Source organism: Nicrophorus vespilloides, unplaced genomic scaffold (genome assembly GCF_001412225.1).
Source record: "Nicrophorus vespilloides isolate i.1.1-1 unplaced genomic scaffold, Nicve_v1.0, whole genome shotgun sequence".
NCBI classification, from domain to species: Eukaryota; Metazoa; Arthropoda; class Insecta; order Coleoptera; family Silphidae; genus Nicrophorus; species Nicrophorus vespilloides.
The window spans coordinates 2,066-27,328 of NW_017099806.1; the positions used below are offsets into that span (position 1 = coordinate 2,066).

The 25,263-nt window shown below is 29.6% G+C and overlaps 5 protein-coding genes across 5 annotated transcripts; 1 reads left to right on the plus strand and 4 right to left on the minus strand.

Annotated features, from left to right (window-relative positions):
• Window positions 1-1,828: 1,828 nt before the first annotated feature.
• Window positions 1,829-2,383, plus strand: LOC108565655 (acetylcholine receptor subunit alpha-like; the record flags this gene model as incomplete). Its single annotated transcript, XM_017925218.1, is given in 1 exon segment — window positions 1,829-2,383. A coding segment is annotated over 1 exon segment (197 nt), but the record flags the coding sequence as incomplete, so codon positions are not given.
• A 9,037-nt stretch (window positions 2,384-11,420) lies between these two features.
• LOC108565646 lies at window positions 11,421-16,463 on the minus strand. Its single transcript, XM_017925209.1, has 14 exons — window positions 16,351-16,463; window positions 16,183-16,292; window positions 16,037-16,141; window positions 15,740-15,979; window positions 15,493-15,681; window positions 15,312-15,435; window positions 15,051-15,256; window positions 14,146-14,269; window positions 13,534-13,706; window positions 13,379-13,483; window positions 13,074-13,313; window positions 12,702-13,014; window positions 12,430-12,638; window positions 11,421-12,362 (listed from the first exon to the last, which is right to left on the minus strand). The coding sequence occupies exons 1-14, from the start codon at window positions 16,373-16,375 to the stop codon at window positions 12,204-12,206; spliced, it is 2,322 nt and encodes a 773-aa protein (XP_017780698.1). The 5' UTR covers window positions 16,376-16,463; the 3' UTR covers window positions 11,421-12,203.
• A 6-nt stretch (window positions 16,464-16,469) lies between these two features.
• On the minus strand, window positions 16,470-22,695 carry LOC108565647. Its single transcript, XM_017925210.1, has 15 exons — window positions 22,672-22,695; window positions 22,288-22,548; window positions 20,398-20,505; window positions 19,878-20,117; window positions 19,670-19,822; window positions 19,492-19,609; window positions 19,223-19,437; window positions 19,045-19,174; window positions 18,532-18,683; window positions 18,371-18,475; window positions 18,064-18,303; window positions 17,824-18,012; window positions 17,641-17,764; window positions 16,698-16,906; window positions 16,470-16,641 (listed from the first exon to the last, which is right to left on the minus strand). The coding sequence occupies exons 1-15, from the start codon at window positions 22,693-22,695 to the stop codon at window positions 16,510-16,512; spliced, it is 2,400 nt and encodes a 799-aa protein (XP_017780699.1). The 3' UTR covers window positions 16,470-16,509.
• On the minus strand, window positions 21,424-21,868 carry LOC108565658 (prostatic acid phosphatase-like). Its single transcript, XM_017925221.1, has 2 exons — window positions 21,657-21,868; window positions 21,424-21,608 (listed from the first exon to the last, which is right to left on the minus strand). Exons 1-2 carry the CDS (start codon window positions 21,852-21,854, stop codon window positions 21,471-21,473), a joined length of 336 nt encoding a protein of 111 aa, XP_017780710.1. The 5' UTR covers window positions 21,855-21,868; the 3' UTR covers window positions 21,424-21,470.
• An 817-nt stretch (window positions 22,696-23,512) lies between the features above and the next one.
• LOC108565656 (venom acid phosphatase Acph-1-like) lies at window positions 23,513-24,897 on the minus strand. Its single transcript, XM_017925219.1, has 7 exons — window positions 24,810-24,897; window positions 24,651-24,758; window positions 24,362-24,601; window positions 24,165-24,308; window positions 23,996-24,113; window positions 23,729-23,943; window positions 23,513-23,675 (listed from the first exon to the last, which is right to left on the minus strand). Exons 1-7 carry the CDS (start codon window positions 24,891-24,893, stop codon window positions 23,538-23,540), a joined length of 1,047 nt encoding a protein of 348 aa, XP_017780708.1. The 5' UTR covers window positions 24,894-24,897; the 3' UTR covers window positions 23,513-23,537.
• Between the last annotated feature and the right edge of the window lie 366 nt (window positions 24,898-25,263).

A 25,263-nucleotide genomic window follows, 5' to 3' on the forward strand; every position in this document is an offset into this window, starting at 1 on the left:
ATTTCGAGTGAGTTTTGAATAATGAAAAATATCTCAGAATATTTCTTTTTCACTACAAATTTATTTTTTTCAATATTTTTAGAACTTAAAAGAAACTTTGCAAATGCATATTTAAAGTTTGTTTATTTACTGACTAATGTATAAGAAATGTGTATATATCATTATAACAATTTATTTATTTCCTAATATATATTTAATATAATAAATAAATAAATAAATTTGAATTTGGCGCCGTTTTAACCATCAGAATTATAACAGATATGCATATTACATTTACAATTACATTAAACAAACGAACAAAGGAATTAATTATATTATTTATAATTAATAAGTTATTTAAATTATTTTATGTACTTACTTATTTCTTATTTGAGGTGTAAAATTTCGTATGAATAAAATTGGAGGTAATATAGATTCAATCATTTTTCATATATACAATTTGTAGCTTGATTTTACGTGACTTTCTGGGGCACACGAATAATTCATATTGAGTGAAAGAATACATGGCGAAAGCACAGCTGCTGTACGGGGCTTCTCTAAAGAAACTTACTTATTGCTTTTATTCGATCCAAATGTATGAATGTTCCTAAAAAAAGTAATATTACGGATTCCTCTTGACGTTTAATCCATTTTCGATTACCGCATCTTGAATAATGCGTTATTCATATCATTCATATAATGGTGTCTACACACTAGCCGAATATAAGTCAATTTATAATAAGGTATGAAATTTATTTATTTGAGTTAAAAGTATGTACGTTATATATTTTTACATTCTTATATATTTTGAGTATGTTCATGTGAATGTTATGTATGTTAGTAGGAATAAAAATAAATAACATACTTAACAATTCGATTATAAATTTATACTTTTTGTACATTCGTGTGAATGTCAAGTACGTTAGAACAATTATGAATTTAATTCATATGGGTACATATTAATTATAAAGTTTGGATCATGAATGATTTATTCGAATCAAAAATGTTTTCGTTTTTAAAAACATTTCAAATTTTATTTTAATTCACTTTCAATTACCGCAAGTTCCATAATCAGTTCTACAGTTCGTAAGTTTGTATCAACTTTGAGTACGTTAGTGCGAACATATACATTTATGGATTTCATTCACTAAGCGTATGGAAGTCAGTTGATAATTAAATACGTAATTTACTAGATAAATCACTTGGAAAATCAAGCAACTTACTTCTTGTTTTCATTTAAGTGAAAAGTATGCTTTTCTTTGACAATTTTAAGATTTCATTTCAATTTTACTACATTTTCGATTAACGTATTTTGATATGAACTTTAAGTACGTTTTTATATATGTTCAATATATTACTGGGAACATATATTAGTTATTATTTTTTATTTGTGTCTAAAGTATGTTCATTTCCAAAAAATATAACGGATTTCTTTTCAAATTGAATCTATTTTATATGTTGATGTGAACTGTGACTATATTCGAGCAAAAATAATAGTTATGCATTTGATTTATATAATTGCACATTTTCAATGTTAATCCACTTTCCATTATCACAAATTGTCAAATCTATTATAAAAATTGTACATTTGAATAGACTTTGAGTACGTTCAAGTGATTGTCAAATACTACAGGTCGGACAAATATGAGTCAAAAGTATGTACCTATCCAAAAAATATGAGGTGCATTTTGTAAGGTTTAACCTATTTTTGATCATCGCATATTTTATTCACATAAAGGTTTATACAAACTACTTATTTACAAGTCAGGTATTAATCAAGTTAATGCATTAAAACTCATCTTACTGAGATGGTAACTTTGTGTAAATTCATTGGTATGTATCATGTTTCAGGTAAAAGAAGATTGGAAGTACGTTGCAATGGTACTGGATCGTCTGTTCCTATGGATCTTCACGTTGGCAGTCCTTGTAGGTACCGCAGGAATCATCCTACAAGCTCCGACGCTGTACGACGATCGCATTCCAATCGACAAGAAGTTCTCAGAATTCGCAACATCCACGGTAGTCCGTTGTCCACCACCCCAGTAACACTACCTTCCATCTATAATTTAATCCACAAAGATCACGACTATACAATTAATAATGGAAAGAAAACCGTACCTTGTTAATGTAAATAATGTATGATGATGATATCAAGTGGATGATGTTTGTAGCGGATGAGTGGAGAGGAAGATTCCAAAAGAAAGTATCGGGAGCCCAATAAAATATACAATAATATAAAATAATAATATAATATTCATTTGCACACGATTTGCTCAAAATTGTTTAAATTCAAAAACAAGAACAAAATAATGAGAATATTTTTGTAAACCCCAAAGAAAACGAGCGAAAGTGAAATGAAATCGGGAGCAGATCATATCTTTGCCTGAAGAATTGCCCAAAAAAATAAATAAAAACAAAAAAATAATCGTCCTTAAATAAAAGAAAATAAAAATAAATAAATCATAGAAAGTATTTGATGATCCATTGAAATTTATATATTTTAAATACCCGACATCTTAAACATCACGAAAGATCATCGAATACTTATATAATATATAAAAAAAAGAAGAGAAACTAAAATAAAAGAAAAAAATATTAAAAAAATTGAAATAAAAAAGAACATATTTATTATACGCTGATAGAGCAATTATTTGTGATTTGTTTTGAGATGAGAACGTAATACTGTAGTGCCATTAATTGAATAATAAATAAAATGTAATAAATAAATCGAAGGGCGATTTGAGGTGTTAGTACATATTTTTTCGTGGACGGAAAGTAGATTCCGTCAAAGACATTGGTATTCTTTTGTTTTTTTTTTTGGAAAAAATAAAATAAATTTTTACATGGATTAATTAGTAAATAGGAATCATTTTCGTTTTCGATACTTTTAAGATTTTAGTTATTAATTAATAGACTGCCTATAATAAAAGAAAAAATATATATAATGAGAACTTAAAGGGAACACTATTTGTAAATAGGTTTTACTTGATGATTGTTTAGACTGTAGTCATATGTTTGTGGTTAATTACGGTATTCCGAGGATGTAAATGGAGAGAATAATAAATTAATTAAATATAATGTATGAATAATTATTATCAATGTAATTGAAATGAATTGGCGCAAAGACAGAAACTTTATTAAAGATCGATCACACAAAAAAACTAACAGTTATATATATATATATTATATATATTAAATAATGACGTTGTATTTATTAGTTTTAAGGATTGTTATACGTTGTTGCTTGGTTTTATAATCCTGCTTCGTAAAATAAACAAACAAAAAATGGTTTCAAAATACTTTGACTTTCTTTTTGCAAATTTTCTCCCATTTATTTGTAGATGATTAAAAAGGTAAGTAATAATTCATTATCATTATTTTATTTAAATCTGTTTTTTTTTTCATTAACGTCCAATTGAAATGTTGATAAAGATACCTCTGCTGTTCAAAAATATATGCTTGTACGACAAATATAAATGAATTAATTTATACTAAAGTATGGACTTTAAGTACGTTCGTCTAAATGCAAAAGGGCAATTTAATGCAGTGCTTCTTCCAAGAATGAATTAATAGATACATTACAAATATTAATAACACTTTTTAGAAAAATCTGTATAATATAATTATCTGACCATAAACTAGTAAAATGTATAGTCCAGATAAATGCGGAATACCAGAATTCTTAGCATATGATCCAAACGAAAAATGTACTGTTGTATGAATCTGTGTACCTTGGTGTGGTGATTTTCCATACTTTTTTTTTTAAATCTGATTTAAGTACAGTGGAACCTCGCGTAAGGAGTTTAATCCTTTAAAAAAATACGGATTTTTATTTTTTAATGAAATGCTCGTATAATGAAACATATTCAAAAATACACATAATATGTGTACACAGTTTTAAAAATGATGGAATAAGCGCGCGCTTCTAATCGTCACTCGTTATGCAAAACATCGCGAGTTATTTTTCTTACAATTCATTTTGCTAAGGTAAGGTTTTATGTAATGAATAAATGATATTTTTGTTTGACTGAAATAAAATTACAAAAGTTTGAATGCTTAATACAATAATTCTTAGCAATGGTGATGTGTATATTCATATATACTTTGAGTACAATAATGAGAATGACAACACGTCAGTTAGAACAAAAAAAAATATACAATTTTACACAAAAAAAACATGAACAAATCCATTGAGATTAAAATTTACCTGCGACAATTTGTTTGGTAATTGTTTATGTTTCTATTGAAATCTGAATAAAATACTAATTTAGGTAAAAATATATAACATCATTGTTTGACTGAAATTAAATTAAAATACGAGAATCTCAAGTACGTTAGTGCGAATCAAAATACAAAACTATACCAAAAAATATCTCTTTGTATTAAAATTTGAGATTCGATTTTTTCCATTATGTACGTTAACTGAGCAATGACTATACAAAGTAATACCATACATATTATTTACCAAAATATTAGCACATGAATTTCCTATATTTACATATACATATACATATATACGTTTTTATTAAAGATAAAATAACCCCGAAATAAACCAGTATCATAAAGATTATAATTAAAATTATAAGTAAAAACATATTGTTTATGTTTATATTTATATTCATATCAAATACACCAAATGTAAATGATCAAAAAGTAATTTCCCAACAACACTTCATTTTTATTAACTACTGAATACAAAGTTTGTATGTAACGAGGATCTTTCGTGGATCAATTATTCCTGAATGTCTGCGTTGCAGAAAAAAAGTGTATATTAAAATTCCACACTCGTGTTTGCAAGCACTTTGATGCCGGAAAGAGGGCAAAGAAAGGGCTAGAAATGAATATTGATAAACGGTTATGAATATTATATGTAAATTATTCTCTTGTATACTCAAAACAAACTTGTGTTTTTTTCTCTGATCCAGTACTGGTTGGAAACTGCCTGTCTGCATAATAAACAAGAAATGTGTTCGTTTTAACAGTCACAAAAGTATCGATTCACTGATTTTTATGTATTTTTTTTATATTTTATCTACAAATATAAAATAAATTTTGAATCTTTGAAAAGAAATAAAAGAATAATAACAAAATTTATTACAAGAACCATAAACATGCATATACACTCATCCTTCGATTTTCACGGTAATTTATTTACAAGTTTCAGCATTTTCACCATTTACTCATGAACCTAGTTAATTTATTAATAATAATTTATAAATAGGGCAAATTTGTATTGTATTTAATTATAAAGATATTTAGTATTATTAAAATTTATTTTATAATAAAATGTTGTATATTCAGATGGAAAGTTATTGATTTTTAGAAAAGTTTCTCTCTTGGTAATTTTCAGCAAACTTCAAATGAACAACATACAATTTAACTCCGAGCTATCTTCATTTGCAAGTCGCTGTGTGTATAGCATTGTGAATTAGCGACTGTTTGCAGCGTTTTCAAATAAATTCCCTGAATTATTTCGATGTTGAACTTTCTTGCTGAAACCCCCTAACAATGTTACATCTGACCACATTGCTTACAGAATCACTTTGTAAAGAATTTGCTTATTATTTAGCTATAGTTCTAACATTTTGATATATAAACTGAACATAAGTCTCAAATATTTAAGTTTTGTCCACGTGTGTTTATTTCATTTTTTATCATGAACTTTTTTAATTTATTTTTCTTGCCATATACAGCAATACCTCGCATAGTTCCGACCATAATTGGAATTATTTGATACCGGACAAATTGAGATATTACCTAAAACATATGTACAAACATCAAAATAAACCATACGAAAGGGGAATTGGCAGTATAAAGAGAAAAAAACAATGAAATAAAGCAATATATTTTTCTTTCATTTTTCTTTTTTAACTTTTCTTTTCCTTCATTTTCGTTAGTGTATTTGAGCACTATTTCACAAGTCACTTCTTTTTTTATTTAAAATTAATGTGTTGATATAAATTTGTTTGTTAGTTTTTCTTAATAAATTTTATTCAATGTCAACGTATTAAATAGCTTAAATATGTTTTAAAGTTTTGTTAATCCATATTTGTATTATACTGAGATAAAACTAGCGCTGCGTCATTAGGAGCAATTACTGTGGAATTTGATAAAATTATATGACAAAAATGTAGATAACATGAAGTATTATATTTAGTGCGAAGTAAACAATTAATAATTAATCAAAATCTTTCACATTATTTAACACCAAAAAGGTTGGCAGGTTGTTAATAAGTAATAAAGGATTTTAAAAAAATAATACAAAAATATAGTACACATATAAACATGACATTATTGATTTTAGAAAATAATATAGACCAATTCCTTGTAAAGTCTAGCTTCGATCAGTCCTGATTCACTATAGTTTGGTATGAAAATTTCAATACAAACTAATTTTTAACTGATCAAAATAAAACTAATTTCTAAAAATTAGTATACAATATTATTGTTTATACATTTACGTGATATCAGTTGAACGTGATTACCCGTATTAAATGAAGAATTGATGTATTTTATATAAATAAATAAAAGAAGATCTTTTGTAAAACGTATTCAAAAATGTATTTTATTGCCTTCTCTCTATACTTTATATTTTATTCCATAAAAAGCCATATGTTTTATATCAAATATAATAAGGTTGCAAAATTAAAAAAATCTTTGTTGATGTGTTGATGTAATCAATTATATAATAGTTAAATCAATATTTTCGATATCTGGTGTTAAAAACTATTTATCGTATATTTGGGACTATAGTTCCAATAGAGAAAAAAGCACAGTATTAAATTTGCTATTTTTTTCTAATGAAATGAATTTTTCAAAATAATCACTGTTGTGTCTTTACAAAAAAAGCCGCATGGGGTCCTGGAGCCACGTGTTGTCAACCTTTAATCTATACCATTATGATTTTATTAAAAAAATGTTATATTGTAATGTCAATTATTTTATTTCTTAGAATTGTATGTGATAATATTTTAAACAAAAGAAGTTAAAACACAGTTCAAATAAACATTGTATATATATTAAGTAATTGAATAGAGTCGTATGTTGTGTGAATTATTTACCAGCCTTTGGATCGTTTTAAAGAGCACAGGAGGGCGTTCTTAAGTTACGAGTAGAGCCCAAGCACGGGGTGGAATCCCCAAGTGTACGGTATTATTGCGCTTACAATGTTCTGATATAGCCAACATTTGCTCGCACTGCAAGCCCGTATTAACACCAGAAGCTATTGAGAGCAACTCTCCGAGGCCCACCTTTATTGTCCTGCAGCGAGACTTTAACTTAAATAGAAACGAAGCCAGGAAGGAATTGAAACCGTCCTCCTTCCAATAAACTACGTGATTGAATCCGAAACTTGAAACTCAAGGAAAACGAGGATACGATTACCCGGTTATTCGTTTAAAAAAATATGTTTTCATGCCACAGACGGAGTTTGCAAGAAGTTTCCCGAGTTGGGCAAAATTAACACTCGAGGTTGTAAAAGTAAACTGGGACGAATGAAAGTTTCTTCCACCTCTTTCTATAACTGTTCGCATCTCGCTTCGTAAGAGCGAAGCTAAAACTGGATGTGTTGGCTTTTGGAAGGAAAGAACAAAAAGTGGTTAAAGGAGAAGCACCCAATAAAGAAAAAGGGAAAACATCCTCGAGGCTAGTGGACTGTAATTATTTCCGCCCTCGTTTAGATAAAACGCAAATGGATTCCAATTGCAAATGTTACCTTTTTCTTTCGAGAATAATATGCACAATTTATAGTTTCAAAAGATTTGCACCGCTCAAAATTCATTGGGGTTGCCGGAATAAAAAAAAATCCTTTTTTTTCTGCTCTCCTCAACAGTAGATTCCGAGGGTAAATGCGGTCGTAAAAACGGGCTTCCCTGTATCCATCCGGATTCCGAAATTTCATCAGAATTCCACGGCCCATTTCCCATTCGAAATATGTCCAGATTTCCTTGATCCCACGAAGATAGTGAGATATAATATATATAAAAAAAAATGGAACGATTCATCCGGCAAAATGCAGTAAATACGAATGGGAATTGAATATTCTGCTGGAACATTTTTATTTCACTTTTTAAATGTAGCTGATGTGGATTTAACTGTTGAACAAGCCGTCACTGGGATTCGGATGGGTTGAGAGGATGAGGAATAAAAAAAATGAATGTGGAACAACTAAATACAATGCGCACAGTTCGTTAAATTTATGGGCAACATGCGTGGGGTGGTTTGAAACATTTTATGTCCTCTGCAGCGTTATTTTTTTGTCGGGTTAACTTTGGTGGCCGCACGATCATGTCCTGAATGTTTCCGTGGAAAATTGCCATTGTTCGCATTTATGTGGGTGGATGGTAATTATTTCGATTGAATTGTTATTTACAGTATGACCTGGTAGTATGAAAAATGTAAAAGGTAATGCGCAAAAAATGCATACAATAAAATTATGCATGCATGGACTATGAACAGGATATTTTCGGTAAAATCCATTTATACTGATAAATTATAGAAGAGAAAAAAAAGTTTTGATTGTTTACTTTTATAAGTGTTATATTTTGCAAATACTTCTGATTAGATTGCGTTTGCTTTTCGACCAATTATTTCCTAATTTAATTGAATATTTTGTATAATTATTTTGAATGATTTTATTGAGCAACGTCCGATAAACGAAGTCGCGCGTGCACATCTTCTGTATACATTAATAACTTGAGGCTTTGGAGCTTAAAATAGCAGTTGTTATCTATATATCTAAATATTCAATGTTTGGAGCTTAAAATAGCAGTTGTTATCTATATATCTAAATATTCAATGTTCTTTGAAAAATTAAAAACATAGGAAATTCAAAGTTTAACGCATGAAGTTTTTGAAAAAGGATTTATTGAAACACTAATGCACCCATAGAAAGTTATGGACAAGCGAACAAACATAACTGAATGTCCAAGTTCTAAAGCAATGTTACTTACGAAAGTTAATTTTCAGAAATCGTGCCAAGAATTCAGAAAAATATAAGAACAAATAAAGTATGTAGTTTTAAGTGTTTTTTTTTGTATTTTTTATTAGTAAATAGAAACTATGAAAATATACAGTTTTATTTATTCATAGATGTCCCGTTTTGAGGAAAAGAATAAATGGTCACGTTAAGTATACTAGCAAATCGCAGTGCTAAATGTGGTTCCCTGATCTTATATTTTAAAAATGTCTCTTTGTTCCAAAAAGGTTGCCGACCCATGCACGAACATAAAGCTCGCGACTTAACTTATTAGATACAAAACGGTCATACCTTTAGTGAAATATAATTAATTTATTGTAATAGTCAGAAATAAATAATTAAAACAATTTTACATCACGCCCTACCAACGTGTCAGTGGTCACAGGTTCAAATCCTGGTCAAGCCAGGCCCTTTGTGAGCCCTCTCGGTGCTTGCAGTAATAGGGCCATTGTTTGTTACAGATGGACAGTGAAATGAATGAGGTTCAGCATATGGACCTTCAGTCAAGTCGATGGACAATAACAGTGTTAAGGATAGCAGCAGATTCACATGACAATATATATATAATATATTGCAAACTATTGATACTGAATAAATGTGTATTAAAATATCTATAATTAAAGCATATAAAGTGAAATAAAATCATTGACAATACATGTTAGTTTTAAAAGTTTTGTATATAATCTAAAATCAATCCTATTGAATAAACCAATACAATCGGTGCAGGTCTGCAAAAATTTCTTACTGGTCCGTAACAATTTGAATTGATATTTTGCACATTCAATTATGAATTTATCTGTATTGATTTGTATTTATATTTTTATTCTGCAGATGTAAAATGGTTGAAAAACGCTTGTCTTGATTGATGAGTAAATATTTTTGGTAATAGGCCAAAATAACAAAAGAATAAATGAATTTTTTTAAACCATTATTTTAAATATTGTACCTGCCGGATCAAATTTCTAGGTAAGCGGCTCGCGCGCCACAATTTGCCCATCTCTGGTCTAAACTTTATTATCTAAAAATGTATATTTTGAGTTTTAAACGTTTATATATTTCTTATATTATCTTTTTTATTATTTAAAACTTATTTGGAATCTTAAGCTAACTTCTTAAAGAATATTTAATTTTGAGTAGAAAAACAATCCCGAATTCCTGAAAAATTACAAATAACTTCCAATTATAATATAGGATATTTCAAAACAATCGAAATTTTAATTCAACAAAACAAAAATAAATTCTACAAAATTAGAAAATGAAACGTATGTAGAAAACATTTTTTTATACAATTAAATTTCATTTTATGTGTTTTATTTCTATTCGATTACTTGACGCAATTCATTACACAGACCGAGGTATTCTTAATATGTTACGTAATAAATTAGGTAATTGTATATAAGTAACTAATTTCAATCAGTATATTACGTATTTATATAATAAATAGTAGTAATTGTAAATGTATTGTTTACATAAAAAAATACTATTGATAACAGCGTTTCTGGTCAATTTTAACACTTAAATGTACGATATTTTTAAAAAGATAAATGAAGATGACTTTGCAATTTTCAAATTATTTGCTTATTTTAGATCGAACAATCATAATATTTATGGATCACATGTTGTGCGTCTATTGATTACATATATTTTTTTACATAAAAATAAGTACGCACATGCAGATTATCGAAATGTAATCCCCATTGAAGCAAATAATCTTTTATTGGCAAGCAGATTTAATCTAACTACGAAAACCCACGAACATGACGATAATGTAGCACATTTCGCTCTTTTACGACTAATAAAACTCTATCAGCGATAACATGTTACATTCTTATCTGCATGTTGCATTAACCTCTGGGAATTCGCATCATATGCAGTTTTAGTTGCTTAGGTATTTGTTAATGGACATAGACAAATTACGTCGAAGTTAAGTCATTTGCAATATTTTATTTTTTTTATAATTGAAATTTTGAATACGAACTCATTTTTGTTTAATTTTCGTAACTGTTACAATAAAAGTTGTTTTTTTTAAATTGTATAATTTGTATTTAATTATACAATGCAATTAATATTGTTCTTATTTTAATCGTAGATAAAATTTAAAAAAAAAACTTATTTTGCAATTTTTATTTATACTATTTATTTGTCCAGAATGAACAATAATAAGTGAAAGTATTTCTTGTCAATAATAATAATATTATATATATAAATATACAAGAATGTTTACCAAAATTATCAATTTAATCATCATTTTGCTTTGATTATACTTGTTATATATTTATATTACATTTTTATATTTGTTGTTGTCATTTTTAATAATTATAATTAGAAACATAATAATTTCAAATCACACTTTACCTTTTTAACCAATTTAATTGGGTCTTTCGATTTTTACATATTTGACTGAGAAAAAGTAAATTGTTAATTTTTGTGAATGAAAATGCGTCATTAAACTTTTGTAATAATAGGGGAAACCCTATATATGCGTATGCAATTTTAATAATACTTTGCGTGTGCTGTTTCTGTATTAGACGTGGGATCATATATATGTCAACTACAATTTCTTGATGATGGATGATGCTGAAACTGATATAATAGTAGTTATATAAATGATACAAAGTACAATTTCACACATATTTTCATCACGTAATTTTAATAATGATTTATTCGAGACATAGAAATTATTTACTCAAAAATTATGTAAATTTAGATTTCATATGATTTTACCAGAATTATGTCTGCATCTTCTTGTTGATTGAGCTCTTGGGTTATTTTAAATATGTATAACATACATTGTATGATATGACGACAAATCTCTTATTTAATGAGAAACATACAAAGGATGACAGTTGACAGGATCTTATTTCTGACAGAAAGTTGTAACGAAAATAATTAAAAATATGTGTATTATTTACACCATTTTAGTTTGTGTTTATATGAATATGGAATTATAAACAATGACTATGAGTTCATTTAAAAGTCAAATAGTTTAAATACAATAAAAATTGTATGCATGTTTTATTTAATCGCTGAGAAGCGGAATGCGCTGGGATTGGGTAATGGGAACGGAAGGAATAAAATGAGATTAGGCGATGCGAGTTAATACTATGCGACGTGGAAATAAGAGGACAATAGTTGCAATTGTGCCAAATTGGAATACTATGGCCGTAATAAATAAGTGTGTTCGTGTTGGAGGTATTAACATAAAGTCCGTGTGGAGAGGAATATTGTCGAGGTAGTTAATATTAATTTAGCCCAAATTTATACCGGACCGGCACTCGGCGGTGTAGTTAACAGGCACATATGGCCTTGTGTAATCGAGGAACTTATCGAAGGGACAGAGGTTATCTTCGCAAGTTCCAAGCGGCATGGCAGTGGGCTCATCGAAGACATCCCTCGCGTAGAATACCTAAACATTATGCAAATGCAGATCAATTACTTGAGAATGCCAGATTCCCGAGGTTCGGAATCCTTACTTTAACGGCGTGTTCGTCGCTCTGCAAACGGTGCAGCTCCAAGATGACGGCGGCACTGTATTTGGGCACGTGCGCATCGAAGAGCTTCAGACTGGCCAGTATATTAATCACGTTGTTCTCGTGGCCTGAGTAGAGATAGATTTTCCTCCCAGGGGTGAGATTTCCCGCCTTAGCCATCATGTTCTCAATGACTTTCCCTAATATCCGACCTGCGAGTTTATTAAGTTAGTAAACATCGGAGATATACTTAACTTTGGAGAGAACGTATGTACCTCCATTTAATCGCTTCAGAGTGTCTGAGTAATTCTCCCAGAAGCACTGCTGAGCAGCCATTAGCTCCAAGGGTTGCGGGTATATTGACTCCGTCCATTTCGGTAGAGTCATATTCAAGTTGGCTTCGGCGTTGAGCGTTTGGTAGAGGCGGAACGCGTCCATTAAAGTGTCCATCGGTTTCCCGGTGTGCTTGGCCATGTAATCTAACGTCTTCCGATGACCATCGAGCATCTTCTTGACAACCTCGGAGCCAAGGACCTTATCTAGCTCGGTGACGTACTGGGGACAATAACCAGTCGGTCGTCTTATGAACTGAAACACCGAAACGTATTGTAACATACATGCGGTCAATTCCCTCAAAAGCAATTTACATAATCGTAATCAGTTTTATCCATGTGATAAGGAATTGGGTTCCAGTTGAGCTCCTCGTTCCATCTCTGCGATGGTGCTGGAGGAAATAGCCCTGCCAATACCAAGAGAGCAGACATTTTTGTCCTGTCGTAGTCGGTGGAAGTCGTCACTGCTATATCCGGCGTGTAAATGTCCCCCAAGAACGAGTCGTATCGCTTCCTCAACAGTTTCCCCAATTGATACGCTCGCTGCTTCCCAGTCTGATGATAACAAAACAAACTTACTGCAGTCCCGAAATATAAAAACAGGAGGAAGAGAACGTTACATTTGTCAGCTGTCCCCAACCCATCGGCATAAAATCATCAAGGGTGTACGGATCCGTCGGATACACATCTTTCTTCTCCGGAGTTCTACTGCCGTGCCTGAAAAACTGGAGGCAAATAATTACCATCCACAAACAGAATTTGCAATCGCACTTACCACTTGAACCAACTCGAGCTTCGAACACCAAACCACAGAGCAGCACAGCAGTATCAACACCAGCTTCATGTCCATTATCTGCGCGGATAGTGCACTCCAACTGGAGACTATTCCCGACGTATAATTCATATAACTGAGCGCTGTGATAAGAACTTTCTTTTTGTTACGCACGCCTCAATTGGAATCATCATAACTCATCAAAAATTGTACTTTGTACCCAATCATTCGAAAAAAAAAATATCATCAATTAAGACATTTTTTTTGACTTAGAATTTAAGTAAGGTATACCGTGTTTATTTTAATATTTACAAATTATAGTTCCAAAACTAAGAAAAATACGATATATTTTTCAAAAAAGACTTGTGGCATTGAAATGGTTCCATTTCATGAATTATATATATTTTAAATAAACGGTCTTTCCCTATATTTAAAAAAAAATGGTTTTCTACTGTAGTGTAAGTCATGCAACAAATATTATTCCTGAATATTTGTCATCTAATGAATATACAAATCAATTTTATATTTTTAATAATATAATTCTTTATTAAATAAGTTGAAATGACTTCTTCCTATCAGCGTTATCTGTGCTCCATTAGCTAACTCAGGCTCCGCAGTATTCGGGGTCATAGTAGAAATCTTGAACCAGATTAACGAACTCGTCGTAAGTGCAAAATTCCTCGCAGCCCGGATGCTTCAATAGCTTTGCTTTCTTCTCGCTATAATCATGATAGTAAATCTACAAAAAAAAAAAAAAAAAAAAATGAGTCTCATTTTGATAAAATTGGGATAGATATATAAATAAATAGATGTCCTTAATCTATTTTTAATCCAGAACTGTTTATTTACAAAACCGATATGGATCTGAAAAGTTTTCATATTTGTGTTAACATTATTTGCTAATTTCTGATTTTATTTAAGCTAATTGATCGAATTTTTAATTGTTGTCATTTGTTCAGAACTCCGTGTTTTTAGATTTAAATCTTGGTTGAATTCAAGCTCAAAGCTTACTACCTGCGCCATCTTTTATTGAGAGTACAAAACTGAAGGTTAGGTCTCTGAAATCTTATATAATTATGTTTTTTAATGAAGAAAATTATCATTCAAGGTTATTTACTAATGAAAAATTGTTTTACTCTGATCATTTTCTAATTTTATAGATTAAAAGGAAATTAAGTGAAAACTGCTAAGCTTAAATACATGCAATTAATTCAATTTAACTATTTTATGAGATAAAATGAAATATTTTATATTTATTTATTACGTAATTATAAATATATTTTATTTACTTTCACGTAAACTTATAATTTACAGAATTGAGAATATTTGAATTGAATTCATATGTATTTGATTTCTAAACTTTTGAAGAATTCGCAGTCATATTATTTTTATATTTTCAACTGAATGTATTATTTAATTAGTTTTTAATTTTATACTATAAAAATAATCAAATATTATAGTATATTTTTATATACTTATAGTATAAATAAATTGTGAAATATAAGAGAAAAAAAACTTACTTTAAATCCAAATTGGTTATCGATCTCATGCATTTCCAATGCAAAATAGGCGCCGTACGGTGGCACATGTGGATAATACAAATCCAAGATCCTCAAGATTCCACCCAAATGCATTTCATGTCCAGAATATAGGACTATCTTGTGTTGAGAATCCGGAGTATTCCTGACCAAAGAAGCTTCATGCATCATACGTTTAAGTAAATTTCCTACAAAGGAATTAACATTGTTTTCAATGATTTTTAAACAAGTTGTTATTTTTACCTGACACAAGTCTCTTCATTTCTTTGTTATAAGTAACTAAATAGTACTGGTAAATAGCCATATCTTTCAATGGTTGTGGATAGAATTTCTGTGCAAATTCAGGTATTTCTAAACCTAATTCGACCTTGAAAAATAAAGATTTTAAATAATAATAATTTTAGTGTATAATAACATAATTTACTTGCGTCTCAAAATTCAAATATAAAGGCCAAACTTTTGATAAATCTGTATGTAAATCGAGACCAGTCGTTTCCAACATGTAATCAATCACGTCGGAGACGTTTTTTATTACAGCTTGAACTTCTCCGAGTTTTAACACTTTCAAATACTCTTTGTACATGTTGGGACAAAATAGTCCTGCAAAAAAGAGCTGTAAACAAATTTGTTTATTACTTTAAAAGTCAACGTTACGTAAATGGTGAACTTACGTAGTCATCGCGGTATTTGGTGTACTCGTAAGGAATTGGTTGCCAGGACAACGTGTCGTGCCAAGCGTATTCAGATGTAGGTGGAAATAATCCTGCTAGGACTAATTGTAAGGACATTTTGGTTCGGGAGTAATCTGAGCTAATGGCAGTTAAAAGTTGCGGATAATAAACAGGACCTAAGAAGCTCTTGTACCTTGAGTGCAACTCTTTACCCATGTTGAATTCCTTCAATTTGCCTTCCTTGAATTAAACATCGAATATAAATTAAACAAAATACTCGCTTTTACTTAGAAATACATTAGTTAGTTGTCCTAGGCCGTAAGGATAGTACGTGTAATTGTAGTAAGGATCTTTCGGATAGAGATCCTTCTCATCAGGTGTCCTATCTCCATGTCTGAAAAGCTATCAAAAATTATGCATACTCCACGTTATTCTTAGCTTACCACTTGGACGAATCTCAATGTATCCTCAACTTCATCAATTTCCTCAATTGGTTCATCCTCGATCACAAGAAGTATAGCCACCAGTCCGATGATTATGCAACCACCGATGGCTATCAATATTATTTTGATTAGTGTACTTTTCGCGATTTTGACGAACATCGTGCTCACCTAATTTAACACTGGATTGAGCCATAGCCTTGGAAACAAAAGCATAATACCTGTGTATAAATGAAAAAAAAGTTATCTAGATCGTCCGGGTTTTATGGATGCAATAAAGGAATTTACTCTTGTTTTTTAACCTTATCTATTATATGTATATTAAAATATCTATTGACAAATATTTGGGTTTGGATAATACTGTTCGGTGAGTTGTATGAACCGATCGATCTCACAGAACGGACTACAGTTCCTAATCGTCATCAATTTGGGTTCTTCACTCGAGTAATCTTGATAAAACACCTGTAATCAATTCACATGTAACTGTAATCTTGTTTCCTTGCAAGATAAGAAAATACCTTCACTCCATAAATATCGTTTATTTTATGCAGCTCGAATAGTATATAGCCGCCCTCAGGTAAAGTGTAATCATGATCAATTTGCAAGGCTCTGAGAGTTCCGGATATTCCGAAATCGTGACCGGAGTATATATGCATTTTCCTTTCGGAGCTCAGGGTTTGATTTATTCTACTTGAAAAGGCTCCGCTAATTGTTTGCAAAAGTCTACCTAAAATGAATGAAATATTAAATTACTTTCAATTGATTTACTTATAATAAATAAAAATGTAACTTTTGAAAAATAAATCTGAATAAAAACATAATTAGAAAGTCGAACAAATAAAACAATCTCGAATGTGGGACAATAACTTAAAACTCGACCAAAAAAATCCTGTTTAGAATGTGAATAAAAACTTGAAAGATGAACAATGAATTACGTGCACAACTTAAAACTTGACAAAAAAACATAAATAACATGCTTTGATTTCAAACGAACACTCAAAAGTCAAATAATGAATCACGTGCATATCTGAAAACTTGACTAAAAAATGAAGAAGAATCTGAATAGAACACTAATGAAATCTCGAAATTCGAACTAATGTGGTCTCTATTTTTAATCTGGAATTGATCCAACATACATTATTATTTATAGAGAAATTTAAATTTGAAAGTCGAACAATTTGAAATCAAATTATGTTTATAGTTCCAGGTCTACTCTATTAATAAATTATATAAATTAATTGTTATCAACATCTTATGTAAAATATTTAACTATCAATTTAATGATAAAACTATTCCGGGCAGAAAGACCTATTGTCAATAGCCCTTTGTATCAGTTCAATTTGTTATTAATATGATTGGTTACAAATTATTATTATTTGACTATAATTTGTATATAAAAAATATGTGATCTAAAACTAATTAAAATAATTAATTATCTACGGTATATTGTTAGTCAAATACCTGCAGCATATTTTATATCTTTTGTGGTGCCAATAAAACCTCTCCAATGTAATTTGTGAATGGTATTTAAAGGTTCAGGAAAAATGTGATGGGTCCATTCTGGAAGTGTTAAACCATATGCAGTCTAAAATATTAGAAAAAAAACAGTAGTAAATTATATGGCACATTAAAACCGTATGTTACCTGTGCTTCAAGAATCTTGTAATATTGTGCAGCTCTTAATAAAGAAGTGACGTTTTCTCCGGTATTCATTTGAATATACTTATATACATTTTTATATTTTTTATTCAATTCAATAATTTCTTTAGAACTAAAAAACTTTTGGATCTCATCTTGATTAAAATCCGTGCATTTCCCCCAAAAGGCTAACATCTGAAATTATTTAATTAAAGTTTTAAATATTGATCGTAATAATAATGTTACATCATCGTCTTCCTCCTGTAGGTATGTATAATGGACCGGTTGCCAATTCACCCCAGTTTCAATAACTTCCTCCGCATTCGGAGGGAAAAGCGTAGCGAGAACTAAACTCAAAGACATTTTCGAGCGGTCGTAGCTCGAGGAAATTGCCTCAACCAAATCATGCGAGAAAATCTCACCTAAATAGCTTTTGTATCTCTTCCGCAATTCCCTTCCCACATCCAGCATTTCATTTTGTCCTTTCTATACAAAAAAAATGAAATAGTCGAGATAATCATATAGTTGAAATAAATAAATTTAGTGTATATACGTATGTTAATCCACCTAGTCCGAATGGTTTATAAGATTCCTCACGATGAGGATCATTGGGGTAAGTGTCTAAATAAGGTATTGTCCTTTGACCATGTCTGAAGAGCTATGAATATTCTTTAGTTAGTTAAGTAATGTTTGTTATTGGAAATTTGTACGTACCACAGCGACAAATTCTAACCTGTCATCTTGTTCATTAACAACAACTAACGTGATTATTCCTACTATGGTAATCACACCATACACAGACCAATACATGAGGTTTTTAGGGCAGTTAACCATCCTTTTAGATACGCGGATCACTGAACATCTCGCTTGTAAATCAGTGAAATTATTTATATTTTATCTCTCATTATCTCAAACTTACGTCATTTTTACCTTTAATTTTAATGTTTTGTTTATTTAGTTTATACATTTGCTGTTTGGATTAAAACAAAATATATATTTGCACTACACTTTTAATATAGCAATTTAAGTTAGTACTCTTATAAACAAAGTATACATTAAAAAACTATATATTTATTTACTCCAATGTAAATAAATAAGTAGATAAAATTCTTTTGGGACAATGTATAGACAAGAAAACTTTGCAAACATTGTGTTAGTTTATTAACAAATATGATCTTGAAAAAAAATGTGAATACTGTAAAAAAATTGCTCCTAAATATTATGTGCACCATTCTTCTGGTCCGTACTTCTGTTCTGTGATACTTATATAATTATCCAATGGACATAGCTCCACATCTCCGCATGCTGGTATCTTTATGACTTCTGGTTGTTTTCCATTGGAGTTATCAAATAAAACCTTCAACAAAACAAACTTAAAAAACGCACGAAATTTATATATAAATACCTTAATAAAATATTCATCTTCTATTTTATGCACTTCTATCATAATACAAGAGGAAAAGTTAATGTGCAGATTTTCTTTGTAAGCTCCTATAGCTCCAAGGTAAGCAATCACGTTTATATCATGTCCTGAATACATGAACATTTTGCGGTCTTTTGGTTTCAAAGTATTATCGATCTTGTTCATTGTATCTGTGTTAATTTTTTTCAGCAATGATCCTGCGGTTATAAAAATTATATTGAATTATACGTCCATAAACGTTGATTATAAACCTATAGCGTAATGGACAGTTTGATCAAGCATTTCCTTCCAATATTGTTTTGCATATTTGGTGAATGGTTGAGGCCAGATCGGTAAAACCCATCCAGGAAGATCGTAGTCAAGTTTATCCTAACAATATAAGAAGCAAATGTAATCAAGTTACTATAATTAGTATAATTAGTTTCATACCAAAATATGGAAATTTTTGTGAATGCGCATCACATCAAAAGAAGAAGTAATGTTAATACCAGAATTACTACTGATTTGCTTATAAACAGCTGCTTTTTCTTGATCCATTTCGCCTTTAACTTGATTCACCTTCTTGCAGGATGGATATATTAACTAAAAATATTATAATTGATAGAAAATATGTTTGTTTTATCGCTCATGATTTTACTTTGTCATTGTTAATATTTGGAGCTGTGAAATGAATTGGCTGCCAGTTCAAATTAGGTATGAGTTCCCATTCTTTATTTGGAGGAAAGAGAGATGCTAAGACTGTTTGCATGGACATGAAGCTTCTTGGTGAGGAAGATGAGATAGCTTCAATCAGATCCACATAGTATATTTTGCCCAAAAACTTTGAGTAACGTTTGTTTAATTTAACACCAAGGTTAAAAGCTGTATTTTCACCATCCTAAAAAACACATTACATGAGTAAAATTTGTCAATTAAAAAAACAGGTTTAAAAATATTGCTGATGTTTTACTGATAAAAATGATTATAGTATTTAGTATAATTTTTAGTTACATAAATATTGATTAAAAAATAGTAAAGATTTTAGTAAATATGTAGTAATAGAATACTCATACAAACTTTGTTATTTTTGTAACTAAATATTCTTCAAAACTCGTTATAAACCGGTTTTCTTTTTGATAATATTAAAATTAGAGTGTATAGTTTGTATAATAACTTACTAAAGTTAATTGTCCGATTCCATATGGATAGAAAGAATGATTGGCATGTGGATTATTTGCTTTTGGTAAATAACTGCAGTTGGGTGTCCTATCGCCATTCCTGTAGATCTGTAACAATATAAAATGAATTACATAACTTTTATCAAATATATTCACCTACAATGTGTGTAAGAATCAAGGAATTTTGTTTTAAAATATCTTGAATAATGGATGAACTGCTCAAAATATTCGTAATCACATTATCTTTTATGATCGAAAGATCTACGGCCACATAAGCAACAACTAAGAAAATGTATTTCCACATTGTCACAAGTTGTAATACTTTCAAGGAAATGAATACTGCTTAATAGTTCTATTATCAAATGCGTTTGTTAAGTATTTGCTTTTACATAATTTTCTTCATAATTATCGTATGTAAATAGGAACAAAAGCCATTGAGACATAACTTTATTATCTTATAAAATGTGTAACTCCAAGTTCATCAACAATGTAAATTGAAATGAATTCATTGCTCTTATAAAAAGTCATATAAATACAAAATAAATATAAATCAATATAATAAAAGTAAAGAACAACTACAGACAATTTAGTAAATACTAAAAAAATCGACTTTTCTCTTTCTGTTCATAATTGAATATAGTTTGAAATATATTGTATTTTTATTATCTATTATGATTTATACTATTATGTGAAACCTTTATCAATTATAAGTGTATATATTTACCTATTTATATAACAACAAAGTAGCATTCATGATAAATGACTTTGGAATGAATATTAGTAAATATATGTTATACATATTGATAATGTTCACTATATATAATATTTAGTATGAATGCATGGTAAAATGAAATGGTAGTTCCGGTCTTAAACGGGCAGCCAAATATGGCCCGCGAATACATTTCAATCGTATATTTCTTGTAAATATAAAGCTATTGGTGATTAATTATTAAATTAATTATTGCAGTTTATGTATTATTTATTGAGTAATTAATTATAAAATTACGTTTATTTTCTTCTCTTAATAATTGAAGTATTTTCTTATGTTTCCTCCAAAATGTTGTTACTAATGATTATGTACACCACTCTTCCGGTCCGTACTTAGCTTCAGTAATACTTATGTAAGTACTCAATGGGCATAATTCCATACCACCGCAAGCTGGGATTTTTATTACTTGTAATTCTTTATCATTGGAGTTATCAAACAAAACCTTGAACAAAATAAAGTAATATAAAATAATGCAATTATTAATAAATACCTTAACAAAATAATTGTTGTTAATTTTATGGATTTCGATCAAAATTGTTGCGGAATAATTGATGTACAAAATATCTTCATAAACCCCTACAGCTCCAAGATAAGCAACAATATTTATATCGTGTGCGGAATACATGAACATCTTGCGATCTCTTGGTATCAAAGTATTATTTATCTTGTTCATTGTATCGACGTTCATTTTTCTCAGAAATTGTCCTAAAGGTTACGATAATTAATTTCAAATATATTTGATAACATTGAAAATAAACCTATAACGTAATGTGGTGTTTGATTGGCAACATCCTTCCAAAATTGTAAAGCATACTTGGCGAATGGCTGAGGCCATATTGGTAACAGCCAATCAGGCAGTCCATAACCTTGTTGGGACTACCAATAGGAAATATATATAAAAACATTTATAATTATGTTAAAAATATATTTGTTTTATACCAAATCGTAGTAAGTATTCTGTATGGTCAACATTTCTAAGGAAGAAGTAATGTTGATTACTTATTCTGACTAATATAATTATAAAAGGTAGCTGTTTCCTCGTCTCTAACTCCCTGGATATTTAGTTTTTTACAGCTTGGATAAATTAACTGAAAATACATGAATTATTCAAAGTTGTATGTATGTTTTACTCTTTGGGTAACTTTGTCTTCATTGATGCTTGGGGCTATGAAATAAACAGGTTGCCATTCTAATCCAGACTTGAGTTGCCATTCGGGACTTGGAGGAAATAGACCAGCTAAGACCGATTGCATGGATATGACGCTTCTCGGTGTGGAAGAGGAAATAGCCTCGATCAAATCCGCATAATAAAGGCTACCCAAGAACTTCGAGTAACGTTTTCTTAACTTAACACCTAGGTTATAAGTTCTCTTTTTACCAGTCTGGAAATTATTTTATATAAATGAGTGAATGTTTAAAATTATTCCTTACCAAAGTCAATTGTCCTTTTCCATATGGGTAGAATGATTTATTAGTATGTGGGATATGTGACAAAACAAGATTACTGTACTCAGGTGTTCTGTCGCCATGCCTGTAGATCTACAATAATATAATTTATTTAATTTTATTAAAAACAAAATATTACTTACAATATGTGTAAGAATCAAAGTATCATTGAGGTTAGTATCTTCTTTTGTACAGTATTCTGAGGGCAGGCAAACAAATATGAATAAAAAAAAACTTCCACATTATTATACTTCAAAAATTCATTTAAAAATTTATTTACATATACACATGCACTACTTATTAATTTTGGAGAATATTGAATAAAGTATGTATTTCTAATGCATAAGTAAAAAAATGTTTTAAGTTGTAACAGCAAAAAAGTGACTGATGGCAACGGAAGGCAACAATACTGGTTTTATTTTGCTAGGTGATAAACCAAAGGTAACTGGTAGGAAAAATAACATAAATATAAACGCTAAGCAAAAGAGATAACAAAACACACTAAAAACATAAGAAAAATACTAGAGAAAGAAGCATCAATACCAGTATAATTCAAAGAACTGGTCATATGCTGTCAAAGCAAAGAGCTGGTAAAATATACTGCGACTCAATTGTGCAATTACAAACATATATGATGGATTGCACTGCAAAAAGGTTAAGAATGATATTGTCAATAACTGAATTTAGAAACCTATGTACTCCTGACTAAGTATTGATTTGTAAATTATAATTTTGTTTTAAGCTGAGGTCTGGGTTTTCTTTCCATGTTTCCATGTAAAGTTAAAATTTTGATAAATAACGATATTTTAATTGGTTTGATAAAATAATTACTTTTTTGTTTACGTAATATATAATATTTTTTGTTGAAAATAATAAAGCATTTCATTTAGAGTTGTAATATCTATTTCACTATAATTGTTGAAGTTTATGTACACCACTCTTCTGGTCCATATTTTTCTTCCGTAATACTAATGTAAGTATTCAATGGGCATAATTCTACTCCTCCGCAAGCTGGGATTTTGATAACTTGATGTTCTTTTCCATCGTAATTATCAAACAATACCTTCAACAAAAGAATTTAATTCAGAATAGAATTCAGCAATTATTTATAAATACCTTAACAAAATAGTCGTCATTAACTTGATGCACTTCGATCAATATAGAAGCGGAATAGTTTATATACATATTTTCTTTAAAAACTCCTATAGCTCCCAGATAACCAACCACATTTATATCATGTCCAGAATACATAAACATCTTACGATCTTTTGGTATCAAAGTATTATTGATCTTTCTCATTGTGTCTATGTTCATTTTTTTGAGCAATGGTCCTACAATTATAGTAATAAGTTGAAAATATATTTGATAATATAGACTGTAAACCTATAACGTAATGGGCTGATTGATCAGCCACTCTCTTCCAATATTGCAAACCAAATTTAGCAAATGGTTGAGGCCACTGCGCTAATACCCATTCAGGTAGTTCAAACCCTAGTTCTTCCTATAAAACATTACGTAAACTTAAAATCATATAATTAGAGTAATTGTATACCAAATTATGGTAAATATTCCAAATACGCATCATCTCAAAGGAAGAAGTAATGTTAATACCGGTATTCTGTTCAACGTAGTTATAAAATTCTTCATCCATAACTCCATGAAGTTTAGTTATTTTATCGCAGCTCGGGTAAATTAACTGAAAGTAGTAATATTAATATTAAATAACTTATCTTTAAAACATTGAAAAACTTTGTCATCTTTGATGCTCGGAGCAAAGAAATAAGCAGGTTGCCATTCCAAACCAGATTTGAGTTCCCATTCAGAAGTTGGAGGAAATAGACTTGCCAATACCGATTGCATGGACATAACGCATCTTGGTGAGTTGGAAGATCTAGCCTCAATTAAATCAGTATAATATAGATCACCCAAAAACTCTGAATATCTCTTCCTTAATTTGATTCCTAGATTATAAGCTCTCCTTCTACCATCCTAAACGGCAATAATATAAACTATGAGTGTATAATTATAAATCTCTTACCAAAGTCAAATGTCCGATTCCAAATGGGAAAAAAGTTTCATTTGCATAAGGATTATTTACTATAGGCAGATGACTGAAGTTTGGAGTCCTATTTCCATGTCTGTAGATCTACAGAAATGTAAAATCAATAACTTAACTTAATTAAATAATAATACCTACAATATGTGTAAGCAGTAAAGAATCTTGAGAGGCACAAAATTCTGAGACAAGGCACGCAAACACCAAGAAAAATAACTTCCACATTGTTACGTTTTTCAATAGGTAGTGCCAAATTGTTAGCATTTATATACCGTAATATTATCTATTATTAATTATTTATCATTTTTTTTTAGTATACTTCAATATTTACAACAAGTGTAAACACTTGTTTATAATCTTTTTTATTAGCGATTAAATATGAATATACATATCTGTGTAATACTAGATATTAACATAACATAGAAACATGTGTTTCTAATTATAATGTAATTTGATTTCATAAGTATAAAGTTTTATGTGATTAAAACTTTTCTTTTTCTATTTAAAATTGTTTCAGATACTTTGAAATACACTTTGAAAAAAAACTTTGTTTTATGGATTTAACATATATGGATTTAAAAAATAATTAATAAAA